Genomic DNA, 17,318 nt, shown 5'->3' with positions numbered 1-17,318 from the left:
TTTTTTTTGAGATGGAGTCTTCCTCTGTCACCCAGGCTGGAGTGCAGTGGCACGATCTTGGCTCACAGCAACCTCCGCCTACCAGGTTCAAACAATTCTCCTGCCTTAGTGTTCTGAGTAGCAGGGATTATAGGCAGGCACCACCACATCTGGCTTTTTTTGTATTTTTAGTAGAGATGAGGTTTCATCATATTGGCCAAGCTGGTCTCAAACTCCTGACCTTGTGATCTGCCGCCTTGGCCTCCCATAGTGCTGGGACCACAGGTGTGAGCAACCATGCCCTGCCAATTTTTATTTTTTTAATTTAATTTTATATAGTATACATGTCAAAAAAGGCCAGCTATTTTGAATTCACGTTTTATGATTGCATGGTATTGTATAGTTGTACCATACATTATTTAACCAATCTTACTTTATGGATGTTTAGGATTTTTCTGTTTTCTCTCTTATAAACAATGCTAGAATGATCACCTCTGTCACTAAACATTTGAGATAACTCTTATTTATTTAGAATGAATGTATTTTCAGTGGAAGAATTGTTGGTTCACAGGATATATACACTATTTAAAAATTTCCATGTCCTTCCAGAAATTTTCATGTCCTTCAAACATCTCCCTTTAAAGGGCTCCTACCAATAACATAATATCAAGAAGTGCTGGGTACATGATTCCCAAACCCTTGTCCACGTTGGGATTATCATTATTTTTTTCATTTTTTGACATTTTATTTTATTTATTTATTTCGAGACGACGTCTTGCTCTGTCGGCCAGGCTGGAGTGCAGTGGCGTGATCTCTGCTCATTGTAGCCTCTGTCTCCCAGGTTCAATTAATTTTCCTGCCTTAGCCTCCTGAGTAGCTGGGATTACAGGTGCTTGCCACCATGCCAGCTAATTTGTGTGTGCGTGTGTGTGTGTGTGTGTTTTTTTTTTAGTAGAAATGGGAGTTCATCATATTGGCAAGACTGGTCTTGAACTCCTGACCTCAGGTGATCCACCTGCCTCAGCGTCCAAAAGTACTGGGATTATAGGCATGAGTCATGGCACCCAGCCATTTTTTTTGACATTTTAATAGGTAAAACACATTTTATTTTAAGGATTAGTTTTGATTTTTAATTAGGTTGAATATTTTTCATGGGCTTATTTGTACTAAATAAATTTTGATCTATGGAATTTTATTCTATCCTGTGTTATAAAGTTTTCAGATGGTAGGGATTTTCTGGTTTTATTGGGTTGTTTGTGTACATATATTTCTACAAATTTATATATGCGTGGGTATGTGTGTGTTTACGTGTGTATCTTTCTATCCATAATAAATATACTTGTGTATACTTGAACTGCATTCACATGTGTGTACTATTGTTGGTTTTACCCAGGGATTTTGAGGAGTATTTGTGGGCCTTAACTTTGTAACATGGCCATCAATTTCCAGCTGCTTTTCTCTCTCTCTCTCTCTCTCCCTCTCTTTTCTTCTTCTTTTTTATTTTTGAAAGGGAGTAACCCATGACCTGGGGGAAATTCTAGTTAATTTTTCATTACATGATTTTCAGGGGATAGGGTCAAAAGGAGCTAGTAGGACATTCAATTATGTGCTTGAGTATGTTGGAAAATGTTTTTTTTTTTTCCTCCCCCTCAAGTGTACAATATTTTACTTGGGCTTGTTTTTCAAGTGCATTGAAGTGTGACTAAACATTTTTGGGTACTACCATTCTGTAAAGAAGGGGGCTCATCTTGTTAAATATTCCTTCATCAACTTTGCAGTTAGCCAGTTTTTGGCAGGAGATGAGCTTTAGGCATTGGACAGAGGGAGGGTGGGTGGGAGGTGGGGACTTGGGGAAACTTAGGATTGGGGTGCTTTGTTGCCCCTCCCCCTGCTGTATGAAAAAGTGATTGGCTCAAGCTGGCTTTTGTCTAATAATTTTGGGTGGGTCATAAGTGGGGAGGGAGGGGGAGTGAGTGGTTGGACCTCAGCTCATCTGAGGGCTAAAGGTTCCTTGTGACACATCACACAGACTTGGAGTGCTGTCCTTCTGGAGAGTGGCGGAGAACTAAGATATACAGTTCAGAATCAAAGGAATAGAGAGGGGCTTTGATTTCTTTTTGGCTTTAGATTGGGGATTTGGGAGGCTCAGCAAGAAAGATGTCCACTGAAAATGTGGAAGGGAAGCCCAGTAACCTTGGGGAGAGAGGAAGAGCCCGGAGCTCCACTTTCCTCAGAGTTGTCCAGCCAATGTTTAACCACAGTATTTTCACTTCTGCAGTCTCTCCTGCTGCAGAACGCATCCGATTCATCTTGGGAGAGGAGGATGACAGCCCAGCTCCCCCTCAGCTCTTCACGGAACTGGATGAGCTGCTGGCCGTGGATGGGCAGGAGATGGAGTGGAAGGAAACAGCCAGGTGAGGCATGGCTGACTGTATGCAGTACTGACCCAGGGAAACAAGGGCAGGGCCAGATGCTTTGATCCTGGAGTGCCATTCTTTAGCCTTAGCACTTTGAATGGCCAATGGGCATGATGTTGGCTGGGATGATAAGGAATAAATAATTCTATTTCTTTCTTTCTTTCTTTTTTTTTTTTTCATGAATGCAGGGAACCTCTTATTTCACTATTGGGCCATTATTTCATTGATCCATGTTGCTATAATTTTGGGTTTTATAAGGAATTAGAAATAAAGCTCAATTTATATACTATTTAATAGTAAAATATTTTAGGGAGATAATAAACTCATGTACCCAATAATAATAGCCAAGAGATATGTTTCCAAAGTGTCCACATGCCAAGATCTCTTGTGAGATTTTGTGTGACTAATTACGCATTCTCTGGGAAGAGGAAGGTTTTGGCTAGGTGCAGTGGCTTGTGCCTGTAATCGCAGAAATTTAGAAGGCTGAGTCAGGTAGATTGCCTGAGCCTAGGGGTTCAAGACCAGCTTGGGCAACATAATGGGACCCTATCTCTACCAAAAAAATAAAGAAAAAAAGTAAAAGAAAGAATCAGCTGGGTGTCGTGGCACATGACTGTGGTTCCAGCTACTCAGGAGGCTGAGGTAGAAGGCTCCTTTGAGCCTGTGAGGTTGAGGCTGCAGTGATCTCTGATCACATTACGGCACTTCAGCCTGGGTGACAGATCGAAACCCTGCCTCAAAAACATAAAATAAAATAAAGTAAAGTAAAATAAGAAAGAGAGTACTAGAACAATGAGGATTAACACAAAGTTGCTCTTCTGGTAGTCACCCCAGGTTATCCACAGTTTAGCTTTTTATGGTTTCAGTTACTCACTGGACAGTACAGTAAGATATTTTGAGAGAGTCATCACACTGATATAACTGTTATTATAGTATTATATTATTATGTTTATTCTATATTATTATTAATTATGGTTGTTAGTCTCTTACTGTGCCTAATTTATAAATTAAACTTTATTAGGGATTACAGATAGGAAAAAAAATAATATACATAGGGTTTAGTACTATCCATGCCTTCAGGCATTCACTGGGGGTCTTGGAATGTGTCCCCTGTGAATAAGGGGAACTACTGTATTTCAAGTATAAACCTGTAATCTTTTAAATATCCAGCTGAAAGTAGAAGGTTCATCTGAGTTTGGAGTTTAGAGGCCCGAGTTTACTTTGATTCTGTTTCGTCTTAGCTACAAGACACTCAGTTTCTTAGAACTTTGGTTTCATTATCAATAAATAGTGGATAATATTGCCTATTATATATATATATATATGTATGGTATATAAAACATATGTAAATATAGTATACAATTTATATAATGTTACATATATTTATATACATACACATGTATATGTTTTTATATGAAAATGCTTTGTAAATTGTTAAGCATTACACAAATACCTAGGGTTTCATTAATCTCATAACAGAGCTTTTCTTTTACGTACAGATTCAGAGATATACTCCAGGCTAATCATCATCTGTGATATAAGGCAATTATGTAATACAAAGACTTTGATTATAATGCAGTTATTGGTCTCTCATTGTCATCATTATGTGCTGATTCCAATGTATTTCACTTTCACAAACAAGATAATGTTAAGATAAATATTTTATAGTCTATAATTTAATTCAAATTGATTCAACTCAACCAATGTTATTTGAATGAATAGTTTATGTCAGGCACTGTTTTAGGTACCATGAATGTAGCAGTGAGCAAATGAGGCTCTTATGTAGATCCCTGTATCTTATTAAAAAGTTTGAATTAAGTTTAATGTAGTATCTTACAATATGAGAATAAGGAAAACCAAATCATTATCCCAGCTTTGAGTGTAAGAAAAGCAAAGCAAAGATAGATGAACATCTTATTCTGTGGTTATAGATGGAAAAAGGATTTATGGCTGCTATTTTTTCTAGATAGAGTTAGAAAGAAATTCTAGTCAGAAAGAAAATATTTTAAAAAATCACTTTAACCAATTAAAGCAGATGAGCTATAAAGAAGCAATAAGCCAATAGCCTTTCCCTTTATGGATGAAGATTCTTTGAAGAGTTTAAGGAAGAATTTTTATTTTCTGAGACATGTTTAAAATTTCATACCTCATACCACTTGTAATCAAGTCTTTATGAATTTAGTTGGATTTTTCATTGTTTAGTTAGGCATATGCTTTATAGGCTTATGGATTTATTTTTATTTCCACAATTTTAAGTAATGTTTAATGTCTTTAGCCCTTTGGGATTTTTAATAATGGAGAAGTTTCATAAATTAATTTATTTGATAATGGCAGAGAGGTTTTTATTCCTTACCAAGAGTTTCTAGGTAGCTTACCCTTGCAGAAACACCTGCTTTAAAAACTTTTAGAACTGATGGAGAATTTCTTATCTTTCATAACTTAAGCAATAGTCGGAAAAAAAGTAATTCTGTTTTACTCCTGGCTCCGACAGTAGTATTAAGGAAAGAGACCTAACTTTTAAATACTTTATTTTCCATTTACTGGGTAATTATCTTTCTAATAGATAGCTACAGTGGTTGTGATTGTTTGACTCTTCTGTTTGATAGCTACTTAATATTTTCTTCTTCTAATTAGAAACACTTTCATGGCACATTTCTACTCCTCACCTCTAATACTTTCTCTTGAAGCTCTTCATTCTTTGCTCTGTTGGGGCTTTTTCCAAGGATACAGCAACTGTTTCTTGTTCCCTTCTCTGAGAACCAATAAGCTGTATAGAAAAAATCCTCTGTTAAGTACAATTTGAGTTCCTAAAACATCCTCCAAAAGAAGGCTTCCAAAGCAAAACTTTTACTAGTGAATCTGTTACATTCTTTCTTTTCCTTCTTTCTGATAGAAAAATACAGTGTGAGAATTGTCCTGGTACAGCCTGAATTAAGTGCTGGGAAATTTTGGTCTAGTCTTGGATTTGCTGCTCACTAGCTGTTGAACTTTAAGCAAGTCTTGTAGTCTTTCTGAGCTTGAATTTCTGTTCTATCAGATGAAGGTCATATTGTGTTGCATCTTCCCTAACATTATACATATTTCATAGCTCTAAAATTTCTTTCCTGTGTGTATACTGGTATACTCAGCTATGACTCCAAGAGCTACTTTGACTTTCTTATTTTTATCTTGAAGTTCTTTGTGAGTTGTTATCATAGAGTAGAATTCAGATATAGTTTTCTGTTTTTTATTTTAGTCAAATGCAGACCATAACTTATTTTACATAATCCCTGGTCCCAGAAAGGCAGAGAGGTTATAGTTCATTGTATAGGTAATTCAACATTGAATGATATGAGCATAGTATTTTTACTTAGATTTTTAAAGACTAAGATGGTTTTGAATACTTTACCATTCTTAGAGACGTTATTTCCTTGGGAGCACATGTGCCATTTTGCTGACATAGTCTGTCTTCAAGACATCCCACTGCTGTAGAGGAAGAGTGTTAGGAGTGTACTGTGTGTCAAGTTCACGCTGTATAGCTTCTCTTTATAGCGTTTACCACGATTGCTGTCGATCAATTCATTATATATGGTTTTCATATGGTCTCCCTCATTGCATTAATTTATCTGAAGGCAGAGACTACCATGTCTGTCTGCTTACTGTTACATTTCTAGTGCCTGGAAGTGTCTGATTCATAATAGGTTCTCAAAAAACATTTGTTTAATGTGTGATTGGTTGAGAACTAATTGCTTTTGACACAAAGTGCTCTGACTATAATACTTTCTTAGAAATATTAATTGACCAAATTAAGGTTCTATATAATTCTTCTCTTTCTGACCAGTAAACAACCTTGGAATGACAGCTCCAAGGTACTCAGCAAGCCATTGATAAAGCATAGAAAAGGACCTATGTTTAAAGTTTCAAACTATTTCATTAATATATTGATGACATCTGCATTTATAAAAGCATAGATATAATTCCTTATTTAGTTGGAATCAAATAATTGGAGAGCTAATAGGAGTCTCAAAATTGACATGTCTAAAACTGAACTTCGGATCTGGTCTTCCTACAGGTTTCCTCATCTCAGTAAACAATTCCATTCTTTTAGTTTCTGAGCCAGAAGCATTGGAGTCTTCCTAGATCTCTCTCTTTCTCTACACTCAATATCTGACCAATTGGCAAATTCTATTTTCCCCTAAAGATATTCACATATTCAGAGATCTCACTATATCTGACATTCAGTACTGCTACGACTCTAGCTCATCCCACCATTTCTCACTGAGATTACTGCAGATGCCTCCTAATTAGTTGATCTCTTTGTACCTGCTCTTACTTCTCTTATGAACTGTCTGCCATGATCTCCTTGATTTTTGTCTTCATTTTCATTTCCTCTGCTTCACTTTGTGTGAGCCTCACTGACCAGTCACGCTAATCTGTCAGGAACTTTGCACTTGTTTTTCCCTCTGTCTGAAATGTTCTCTTTTCCCTGAACCCCCACAGTTACCTGCATGGCTCATTCCCTCATCTCCTTCAGGTCTTTATTCAAATATTACTTGCTTAATGGTTGTCCTACCTATCATTGAAAGCTTCCTGCAATACTTCCTATCCCTCATCTTTCATTATTTTTGTCCTCAGCACCTGTCATCATTTAGCATGTCATATATCTTGTTATTATCTCTTCCCAACAGAATTAAAGCTCTGTGAGGGCAGAAATTTTCAGTTGTTTTGGCACTCTGTACCTAGTGCCTAAAACTACCTGGCACACAGTTCATGCTCAATAAAGACTGGCTAATAGAATCAATGAATGGAGAAATATAACCTTGATTCTTTTTTTTTTTTATTATACTTTAAGTTCTGGGGTACATGTGCAGATCTTGCAAGATTGTTACATAGGTATACACATGCCATGGTGGTTTGCTGCCTCCATCCCCTGTCACTTACGTTAAGTATTTCTCCTAATGTTATCCCTCCCCAATCTCCCCAGTGCCTGCTATCCCTCTCCTAGCCCCCCACCCCACAACAGACACCAGCGTGTGATGTTCCCCTCCCTGTGTCCATGTGGAACCTTGATTCTTAGTTTGCTACTCCACTTTAATTCTCTGGAGAGGCTGGGAGGTGAATATGCCTCTGGAAATATTCAGCTTTTCAGTAACCTTTACTACCTGGGACATTACCCTGCTTTCAGAATGTTTTTGCAGTAATTTCTGACTTGCACATGTGATGTCCAATTTCCAGACATGGTAGTTTTTTTCCCTCCCCATTAAAAGCTCTCAAACCTACCAGACTAATGAAAATTTAATGTTTAGAAGGAATCCATTTTATATATGAAGATGTGACACGAATCTTTTTCTGGCCAACTTATAAATTTGATTTTCTGTGAAAACTGCAATTGATAGCCTATTTTATTCCATAGAGAGCTAACTCTCTGGACTTCTCCAACTTTATGTAGTTCCTATTGTAAGTCTACACCCCACAGAACTCAGTATCAGCCTTCTTTCTATTTTTAGACTCTCTGCTTTTCAGTTGGCTAATGATTTGATTTCACCAAGAACATCCTATACTGAGCATCAGCATTACTGTGGCTTCAGACATTTCAGGCTGGCCCTGTGCCTGAAAAAATGAGAATTGTTTCAATAATAGGGGGAGTTGTCCCCTTTTAAGTCATGGAAAATACAGTAGTTATACTATGAACAAGGTTGAGTATTTACAAGAAGTTTAAAGTAACAATCAACTCTATCACCATCCTTTTTACATTTTCACCTGTTCTTTTTCATAAAAGTTAGAACTTTGAATTTTCAGTGGTTCTTCCAAAAGAGAGCACAAGTTAAATACTGCGCAAAGGGTAGTCTTATCAGACCTGAAAAATCATTTGGAATTGGTGAAGAAGCCTGTGCTCCCATTAAGAATGTCTAGGTGACTAGGTGTCAGCTAATGGGTTAATGAAACAAACTGGTAAAAGAATAACTCATGATCCAACTTTGATGATGGCCCAAAGTCAGGAGAAAGGGACCTTTTTTTCCCTGCCCAAATTCTTTATTCATTTGAGTAGGGATATCTCTACAAAAATGATTATTAGTACTGTCTGCTTCTCTTCAGTGAATTTTCAAATGGACAGTGCTGGGCTTAACCACTGTTATATGAATGTTTTTAAAGATAATATCCCCATACCAGGCATGGTGGCTCACACTTGTAATCTCAGCACTTTGGGAGGCCAAGGCAGGTGGATCACGAGGTCAAGAGTTCGAGATCAGCCTGGCTAACATGGTGAAACCCTGTCTCTACTAAAAATACAAAAATTAGTCAGGTGTGGTGGGTGGTGCCTCAGGAGGCCGAGGCTGGAGAATAGCTTGAACTCAGGAGGTGGAGGTTGCAGTAAGCCAAGAATGCACTATTGCACTCCAGCCTGGAAGAGAGTGAGACTCCAACTCAAAAAAAAAAAAAAAAAAAAAAAAAAAAAAAAAAAAAAAAAAAAAAAAAAAAAAAAAAAAAAAAAAAAAAAAGAAACAGATAACTTCCTCAGCATAATTCAAACTGTGTTGCTAAACCTCCTGAGTATAAAGGAAAGCCATCACAAGTTTCAAGCCAACAAAGTAAAAGGGTATTGATGTTTTACTTCCAAATCGACACCACAAATGTACACCCATTGTGTGTTTCTACTTAGCAGATTGACCTGAACCACCTCTGAAGAACCTGATTTAAGGGCATGGCCATTAAATACCAACATGTGCACTTATACTGTGGGTTTGGGCAAAGACTGCTGTCTCCTAGTCTACACTGATTTTTCTGTCTTTTCTCTACTGAGTTACTTTGGGGAAATTCTATTTCAGACCAAGTTTATTTTTCTGTAAGAAAAAGACTCAAGGAATTTAATCATCTGTGTAATCATATGTAGTTGTCTATGAAATAACTTTAATAGTTGATCTAGAATTTTAAGAATTCTCCTTAAAAACCTCATTTCTTCCAGGTACACACTAGTGTTGGCTTCTTTTATGGGTGATAAGCACTTGTTAGTTAGCAAGAAATTTATTATCATTTCAATAGTTGTACTCAGTTGAATTTTATTTAGTGTAAAGGTCATGTCTGGTTTCCACTGTACAACTGGTATGTTTTTAAGTTAGAGGCCTTGTTTTTTTCTCAATTATATTTAATCATATGATTGGAAAGTTGCAAAATTCAGTGATTCCCAGGGAGTTTTTTTTTTTTTTCTTCAACAAACAAGTGAAATGCTGTTTGTTTGGCAGCCACTGAAAATGTCTTAAACTGCAAAGTATTTTATCATTATTCTTCTAAGACCTTGGAATAAATAAACTTCACCTAATAAACCCCTTCTGCAAGGTTAAAACAGTTTTGTAATTGCAAGCATTTAAAAAGCCTACTTTTGAAACACATTTTTCTGTAACAAGTCAAGTACTGAAACAAAAAGAAAGTAGGAAACTTATTACAAATATTTAATTATTCATAGTTATTATAAAGGAGAGATAGTGGCTTTTAGTATACCCTACAGTAAAAATGTTTTTTTTTTAAAATTGTAATTATATGGTTCTAAAGCACCTTTACCGATTCATTGGCACTTGGAGAGGGCGAACTTTGGTACTTTTGCCTTAGCCTTTTCTTTAATGGGCTCTGATTTGATTTGAGTAGTTTTCTTTTTTTTTTTTTTTTTTTTTTTTTTTTTTTTTTTTTTTTTTCAAAATCCAAATTTGTCCTTGATATGCAAGGAGGCTAGACAGAGTATGTGCAGTTTCTGGAATGAAACTATCTGCAAATGATCTATTTAATTAGGAAAGCCAGTATTTTAGGTCCAAATGCATTTGTTGGAAGTATAATCAGTTCCTTTAACAATTAGAGCAATACATTTTAAAGGAATTTAATAGGCATTTTTCCAGAGCTCCCCTTGTGCTGTAAGCTGTGCTGTAACATGACATCATCACAATATTAGATATTTACTGAACTTAAAGTAAAATAGGTGCTAAACTGAGCTATGAGATTATATTTATCCCTTATAAATATAAATTTTAAAGAACTGGCTAGTTTTGAGAATTTATATTTCCATTCCTTTATGGTTAAATCTTGACCTAAAGAGCTGGTGTAATCCAGAAGGGTGAGTAATACTATTTCATAAATCCACCCTCGTTTGGATTTATGTTTTCCAAATGCATTTTTTCAATGTATTCAAAGTTATATTTAAGTCTAACCAGGCTGCCTACAATATAAACTATGGAGAGGAATAAGTAAAAGATGGACTACAAAGAACTGCAATGGTTTTCTTGTTTTTCTTTTTAAATTAAATCTTATTAAACTGATGTTGTTTGGACAGTTGAGAATTATCTTAGCCTATTTAGGCTGCTATAACAAAATACCATAGACTGGGTAGATTACAGACAACAGAAATTTGGTTCTTACAGTCCTGGGGGGTGAGAAGTCCAAGATCAAGACACTGTCAGATTCAGTGTCTGGTGAGTGCCTGCTTTCTCACAGATGGCACCATATCATTGTGTCTTCACATGGTGGAAGGGGCTAGAGAGCTGTCTGGGGTCTCTTTTATAAAGACATTAGTCCATCTAATCACCTCTCAAAGGGCCCATTTCTTTGTAATTACCTTGGGGGATAGGATTTCAATATATGAATTTTGTGTGGACATAAGACATTCAGACCATAGAGAGTATAATGGCAGAAAAGAGCTACTGTATATAAGTGAGGCTTAGTTTTTTTTTAAGGAATAGATCTGGCAGTACAGGCTCTTGGCAACTGATAGAAGTGGGGCTCATTTAGTAAAGATAAGAAGGAAGTAAAGGCCTTGTAAAACATTCCCTTTACAGGACTTCTAGCTGCTCCATGTTACTCATCTTGGGCCTAAATTCTATGACCAAACATTCTATCCCTGAGAAAATAAGCATACTCTTAGGAATGCAAGAGTAATCAAGAATTATAGATGACATAATTCTAGGTATCTACTGATTTCATATGTGATGGTGTCTTCCTTTTTCTAGAGTCTTATCTTGAGCAATAAATTATAGCATCATATGTAAATACTATTCATATGCCAATTATCAACAAACATGCTTAGAAATTCTATGAGCAAGCATGAAAAGATGATGTACCTGAAGCTAACCAGCGTGATATTCTCCATCAGAAATGGATTATTCTCAAAATAACTCCAATCATCTTATTATCTTTTATAGTTTTGGTTAAACCCATAGAATTCTTTGAGTGTAATATAAAATTGTGTCATTTTTCTCCCAGTTCCTTCTATTTCTCTGGCTCTAACTTGAACCAAAGTGAAGAAATAATAGTTTAATCACACACACACAAACACACACAAGATGTCTTTCATTCTCTTTCAAAATGTGTCACAACTACTTTTGTAGAAATAAACCAAGTCCAGTTCTGAAGTTTTAGAACTTCTTTGGTGGTATTGTGGACTTTTTAATTCATGAGGTAAACATGTAAAAATCTCCACTTCCTGCATTGTTGGGGAGGATACAGGGAAAAGGAGGAGGGCCTTAGAATTGTGGGTAAGGTTGAGATAAGGTTACCATTGACATTGGAGTTGCCTGGGTGCGAGAGGCTTCCTGAGAGGAGCATGGGGGGAAAGTCTTCAGATATGGCTAAAATACTTCTGAAACATATGGGTGTTGGGTTTGATTAGAATTCTAAATTTCCTTTGACATTGTGGGCTGATCTCTTGATCTATTTTCACTCCTGGTTCTACTAATGTGTTTTTTTTTTTTCCCCCTCTTCTGGGGGTGGTAAGAGGTCTATAAATAATACCCTATGTAGAGCTTCCTCTGATCTCTACCCTTTGTTCTCATCTTTAGTGAGTTAGGTGAGCGTTTAGCTTTCTCTAGGAAAACATTTTTCAATCATTAAACCTTTGGGTGAAGAATGTAGAAAACAATTTTAATTCCTTCTTTATCTCTTTCAATATCTCTCAGAAGCTTTAAAGCGAAAGAAAGAACCTTTTTGTTTGTGTCGTGATGAACAGCAAAACGATGATCCTTTCCCATTTTCCTTTAGCCGTGTAGGAAGTGTCTGTTTGTGTAATATGTGGGATATAAAGTCTGTCAAATGTATTTTGCCCTTATTTCCATTAAGGTTTTTTATTACTATATATTGCTAAGTTATCAAAATGTCTAGGAGTCTTAGAAAGCAGAAGCTAGAAAAGAGGGTTGTTACATCCCTAAGGTTAATAGATCTCCTATTATCAGAATAATCTGTTGTTCACTGAGCTTGTGTATATTTAGACACATATAGAATCAGACATGAAGGGTAAAGTTTAAAAAATCATAATAAAAGGGGAACATGCATCTGCTGAGCTATGTATGTTAAAGGAAGACACAACAAAACATGCTGGTCTTCCATAAGCATCAATAAAACGAAATTTTACGTTCATCTTGCCACTTCACACATCATGCTTTTTATGTCTGAGATAAATATTGGTTCATCACTGATATTTCACCTTATTTAAACTTGCCTCATGAAGTCACAACAGAATCCTCACAGTGGTGGTTATTTTTACACACTGTAGGCTGTACCCACATGGAGAATTTTGAAATGCATATTTTTCTACCTTATTAAAAATTTAGTTAAATAATTGTTCTTAAGGATCTCATGGTTACATATAGGCAGATAGAAAACCAAGGATGCTTTGGCTTCTCTTGATTTGCTTTTATCCTCTGTAACATCAGGGTAGCAGTCTAGTGCTTCTCTTTGAGTGTATTTATGAAGATTATGTAATTAATGATATAATAAGCTATTAATATTCCACAAAAAGAGACATTTTAGAAATGCTGGAAGGGGTGGTGATGGAGGGGTTGAGACTGCTATTTCTAGAGGACATTAGAACACTTTTAATTGCTCTTTACTAATCTCATTTTCCTAGATGGATCAAGTTTGAAGAAAAAGTGGAACAGGGCGGGGAAAGATGGAGCAAGCCTCATGTGGCCACATTGTCCCTTCATAGTTTATTTGAGCTGAGGACGTGTATGGAGAAAGGATCCATCATGCTTGACCGGGAGGCTTCTTCTCTCCCACAGTTGGTGGGTAAGTATGCTGTTTGAACCTTTTATTATTTTTGTTAGCTTTACCTATCCACAGTTCACCAAGGCAGATAACTAGTAGTGTAAGCAGAGTTAAATATTTTATAACATTTATCCTCTCTTTTTGTATTATAATATTAGTATGATTTATTGCAAGAAAATTTGAAAAATACACAAATATTAAGAAAATAGTAAACTATCTTCCATAATATCTTCCTCTGGTCATTGTTGGCATTTTGGAATATTTTCTTCTAGCTTTGCTTCTGAATCCTTTCCCTTATGCTGTTCTTTTTTTTTTTCTGAGACAGAGTGTCACTCTGTTGCTCAGACTGGAGTGCAGTGGTGTGATCTCAGTTCACTGCAACCTCCACCTCCTGGGTTCAAGTGATTCTCCTGCCTCAGCCTCCCGAGTAGCTGGGATTACAGGTGCCTGCCACCATGCCTGGCTAATTTTTTTATTTTTAATTGAGGCAGGGGGGTTTAACCATGTTGGCCAGGCTGGTCTCAAACTCCTGACCTCAAATGATCCACCCACCTTGGCCTCCCAAAGTACTAGGATTACAGGTGTGAGCCACCGTGCCCTGCCATGCTTTTCATTTTTAGTTATTTTTCATTTTATATGCACAGTTTTATATTCACTTCCTTCACTTATTAGCATAAGATTAATATTATAAATAGAGTCTCTTTATTCACCCCTCCTTGGTTATATTGGACTGGAAGTCCAGACACTAGATTTCCAGAACTTTTTGATCTTAGAGATCTTAGACTTGCACTTAACGTCTCTGGACCTCAATTTTATCATCTGTAAAACAGGACTTAAATCATCTGTAAGAAGGGAAATAATCTAGCTCCTGGGTTAGGGTTGATTGTAGACAGAAGTCAAGCCCCTTTAGCTGCATGTGGCTAAAGGCTGGGTGGGACAGGGATCCAGCAGGATGTTACAGGTGACTGCATAAGGTCACACTGGTGGCAAGTGTCATTTGTATCACCACCATCAAAGTCATTGAAACTCACGGTGCAGGGCAGCTTTGACATCCTTTGTTGTTAGTATTTTGTGCATTGAATGTTAACTCATCATGTTGAACACCTTGTGTACACATCACTGCATTTCAAACTGGAGCCATTGTTTTCATTTTTTATCAGTGACTTGGCCCTAAAACTGCCATATTACCCTTCAGATCTAGGTGTGCCAGAGATTGCGTTTTTTAAAATTTTTAAATTTTTTTAAAGAAGTACAGGGACTCCACTTCCTATTCCTAGGAAAATTCCATAACCAGGTGAGCACTGGATCTGTAGGGATGTGACTGGATTTTTCCAAGGGGTCTGCAGTGCGCCTACCCTGGGATTGTGGGAAAGAAGATTTGGATCAAAGACCTGAAGAAGGTGATCAGTGTAACATTCTTATATGATTTCAGACTTACTGCAAAGTTTCTTTGCATATCTGTAGACAAAAGGCTTGTCTATGACATCTGTGTCTTTATATTATAGGTAATATGAATGCTGCAGCATTTGTGTTGGAAGAAAATATTAGCGGTCAAATGAGGCATATGTCTGGCTGGTGTATATATACTTGGTTCTTTTTCACAGAGCTTGTTAGTTAGATTTGCAAAGAAGACCCATGCTTTTCATCTATCTGAAGTACATAAGGTACAAGTGTGGAAGGAAGAGGACTTATGTGAAGATGCTGGATGGACAGAAATAATTATTTAATACATTTATTCTGCAGTAGTACACGAGCTTCTATAATGAGCCAAACACTGTTTTAGGCTTTGGTAAAATTAGGGTTTGCAAATCTACCACTAGGTAAATGAGACAAGGTATAAGTCAACATAGGTACAAATCTGCATACATAGTTAGAAGATAATGGAGGAAACACAGTTTTACATAGCGTTTTTCATATTGAACAAGGCAGGTGAGGCTGAAAATGGAAATCTGATATATGAGGAGAGATCTTGAATTACGGTACCCAGGGAGAGTGGAATGCATCTACAGAGACAGAAGCAAAGAGAAAGAATGATTTCCTGGGCCATCTCTTCCATTGACTTTTTTCATTTATTAAAAGCTGCAAGAGAGATTGTTATCCAGAAAAGTATAATGATTGGCAAAAATCAATTCAGTTTTTGAGTGAAAATTGTAATTCTCAGACTTTAAGAACTAACCTGGAGCAAAGATGTCAAAAATTACACAAGTTGAAAATAAGTCAAATGTGCATAAATATAGGGCAAACTGGAGAAGAAACTTGTGTCTTGGTAGTGTATAGGCAGTCTAGGAGGAGAATAAGGGCCACCAGGAACAATGAGAACACATGGACACAGGGAGGGGAGCACTACACACTGGGGTCAGTTGGGGGGAAATAGGGGAGGGACGGTAGGGGGTGGGGAGCTGGGGAGAGATAGCAAGGGGAGAGATGCCAGATGTAGGTGGTGGGGAGGAAGGCAGCAAATCACACTGCCACGTGTGTACCTGTGCAACAATCTTGCATGTTCTTCACATGTACCCCAAAACCTAAAATGCAATAAAATAAATAAATGGGCAAAAAACCCCAAAAAAACCAAAAAAAAACCAAAATGGTTTTTCCCATAGATGATCATTACTGCCTAAAGTTTCCTCACTTAGGAATTCATGCCACTGTGCTCAGCATTTGTCTTCTGTTAAAATATACATACTATATGGGAAGATGTCATTTATTAATTCCCATGAGATACAGAGTGATGTAGAAGGAATGCTGGATTTAATGTTGGGGGCTTTTAATTAAAGTTTAGCCCTACTAGCATGTATGACCATGGGCAAGGCCAGTTACTTAAATCTTTTGGAGGCCTCATTCCCTCATCTATAAAAGGAAGATGAAGGTGGACCTCTCAGGGTTGTTGTGAGCATTAAATAAGATCATCAGATGTATTTGCTGTCTACTTATATGTCTATCCCAGTATAAATAGTTTGTCCAGATCTTTCTGCTTGTCACCTACAATCCTATTGTAGATGGATTGAGTCAGATAGAGAGACACTCAGTGACTTCATGAACAGGAGACAAGATTCCAAACGGTGTGGTAGATAGAGCTGGAAACAGTGGAACAGCATCTCTGCTGTACTTGGAGCTGATTCGCAAGGGTGATGAAAGTTAAAAGTTGAATTACACACTTCGATGTTTCTGTAAAACTGTCTTTGGGACCTTCATCACCAAGAAGAACCATTTTAAGGAGCTTCTGTTCTTCAGCAACTAACTGGCCCTTTTCATGTTGTAGAAGAGAAAGTACCACATTATACTGGAACCTTTTTAGCCAATGGCCGAAGAGAGAAGGTTTTGGTATTTAGTAAGAGAGGTTAATCAAGCATTACATGGTCTCCTTTCAGTTTTTCATTATTTTTTATTATCAGTTATGAACTTTTTCTCTAACCTCCATGCATTTACTTTAAAAATTATCATAACATGTTAAAATTAGACACTGCTAGGTCACTTTGAGGTATCATCACTCACTAATATGTTTGCTCTGCAGCCCCTGGGGCAAGCAGGCAGAGAGCCAGTGCTGTCATTCTGGAGCTGATAATACGGAAAAATGGTTCAGGGGCAAATAACACATCACAAGTAAAATAAAGGGGAGGAAAAGGGCCAGATTTCCAGAAGTGGGGAGAAGAACATGTTTGAAAGAGTGTCACTAGCTAAAAAATTCTTAATCCTCTGAAAGAATCAAAACCTAACACCAGGTAAAACATGAAGGCAACAGAGCCCCTTTTCATCTAAATGACAGAAGATGGCACAGTAACTTGAGGAGTTATAGTCATTATTTGGTTATTTAAAAAACCCTTTTGTAGCAGAGGGTGAGGTGGAGTTGTTTTGTCCAAAATCATGCTGATACTTCTGAGTTGAGAATTATGCACAGCTAATTCTTTTTTTTTTTTTTTTTTC

General features: G+C 36.9%; 1 protein-coding gene across 9 annotated transcripts in view; it reads left to right on the top strand.

The window, feature by feature from the left end:
* SLC4A4 (solute carrier family 4 member 4) overlaps positions 1–17,318 on the top strand; it is a 496,548-nt gene that overhangs the window by 253,291 nt on the left and 225,939 nt on the right. For all 9 annotated transcript variants that reach the window (XM_017501628.2, XM_017501630.2, XM_017501627.2 and 6 more), the window contains 2 exons: positions 2,258–2,393; positions 13,258–13,418. In XM_017501628.2, coding sequence (XP_017357117.1) covers positions 2,258–2,393; positions 13,258–13,418 — 297 coding nt within the window. The remainder of the gene's footprint in view (positions 1–2,257; positions 2,394–13,257; positions 13,419–17,318) is intronic.

The sequence above is a fragment of the Cebus imitator genome, unplaced genomic scaffold (assembly GCF_001604975.1).
Source record: "Cebus imitator isolate Cc_AM_T3 unplaced genomic scaffold, Cebus_imitator-1.0 Scaffold283, whole genome shotgun sequence".
Classification (NCBI taxonomy): Eukaryota; Metazoa; Chordata; class Mammalia; order Primates; family Cebidae; genus Cebus; species Cebus imitator.
Note: the sequence above shows the minus strand (reverse complement) of the source record. Positions and strands in the feature narration are given on the sequence as shown.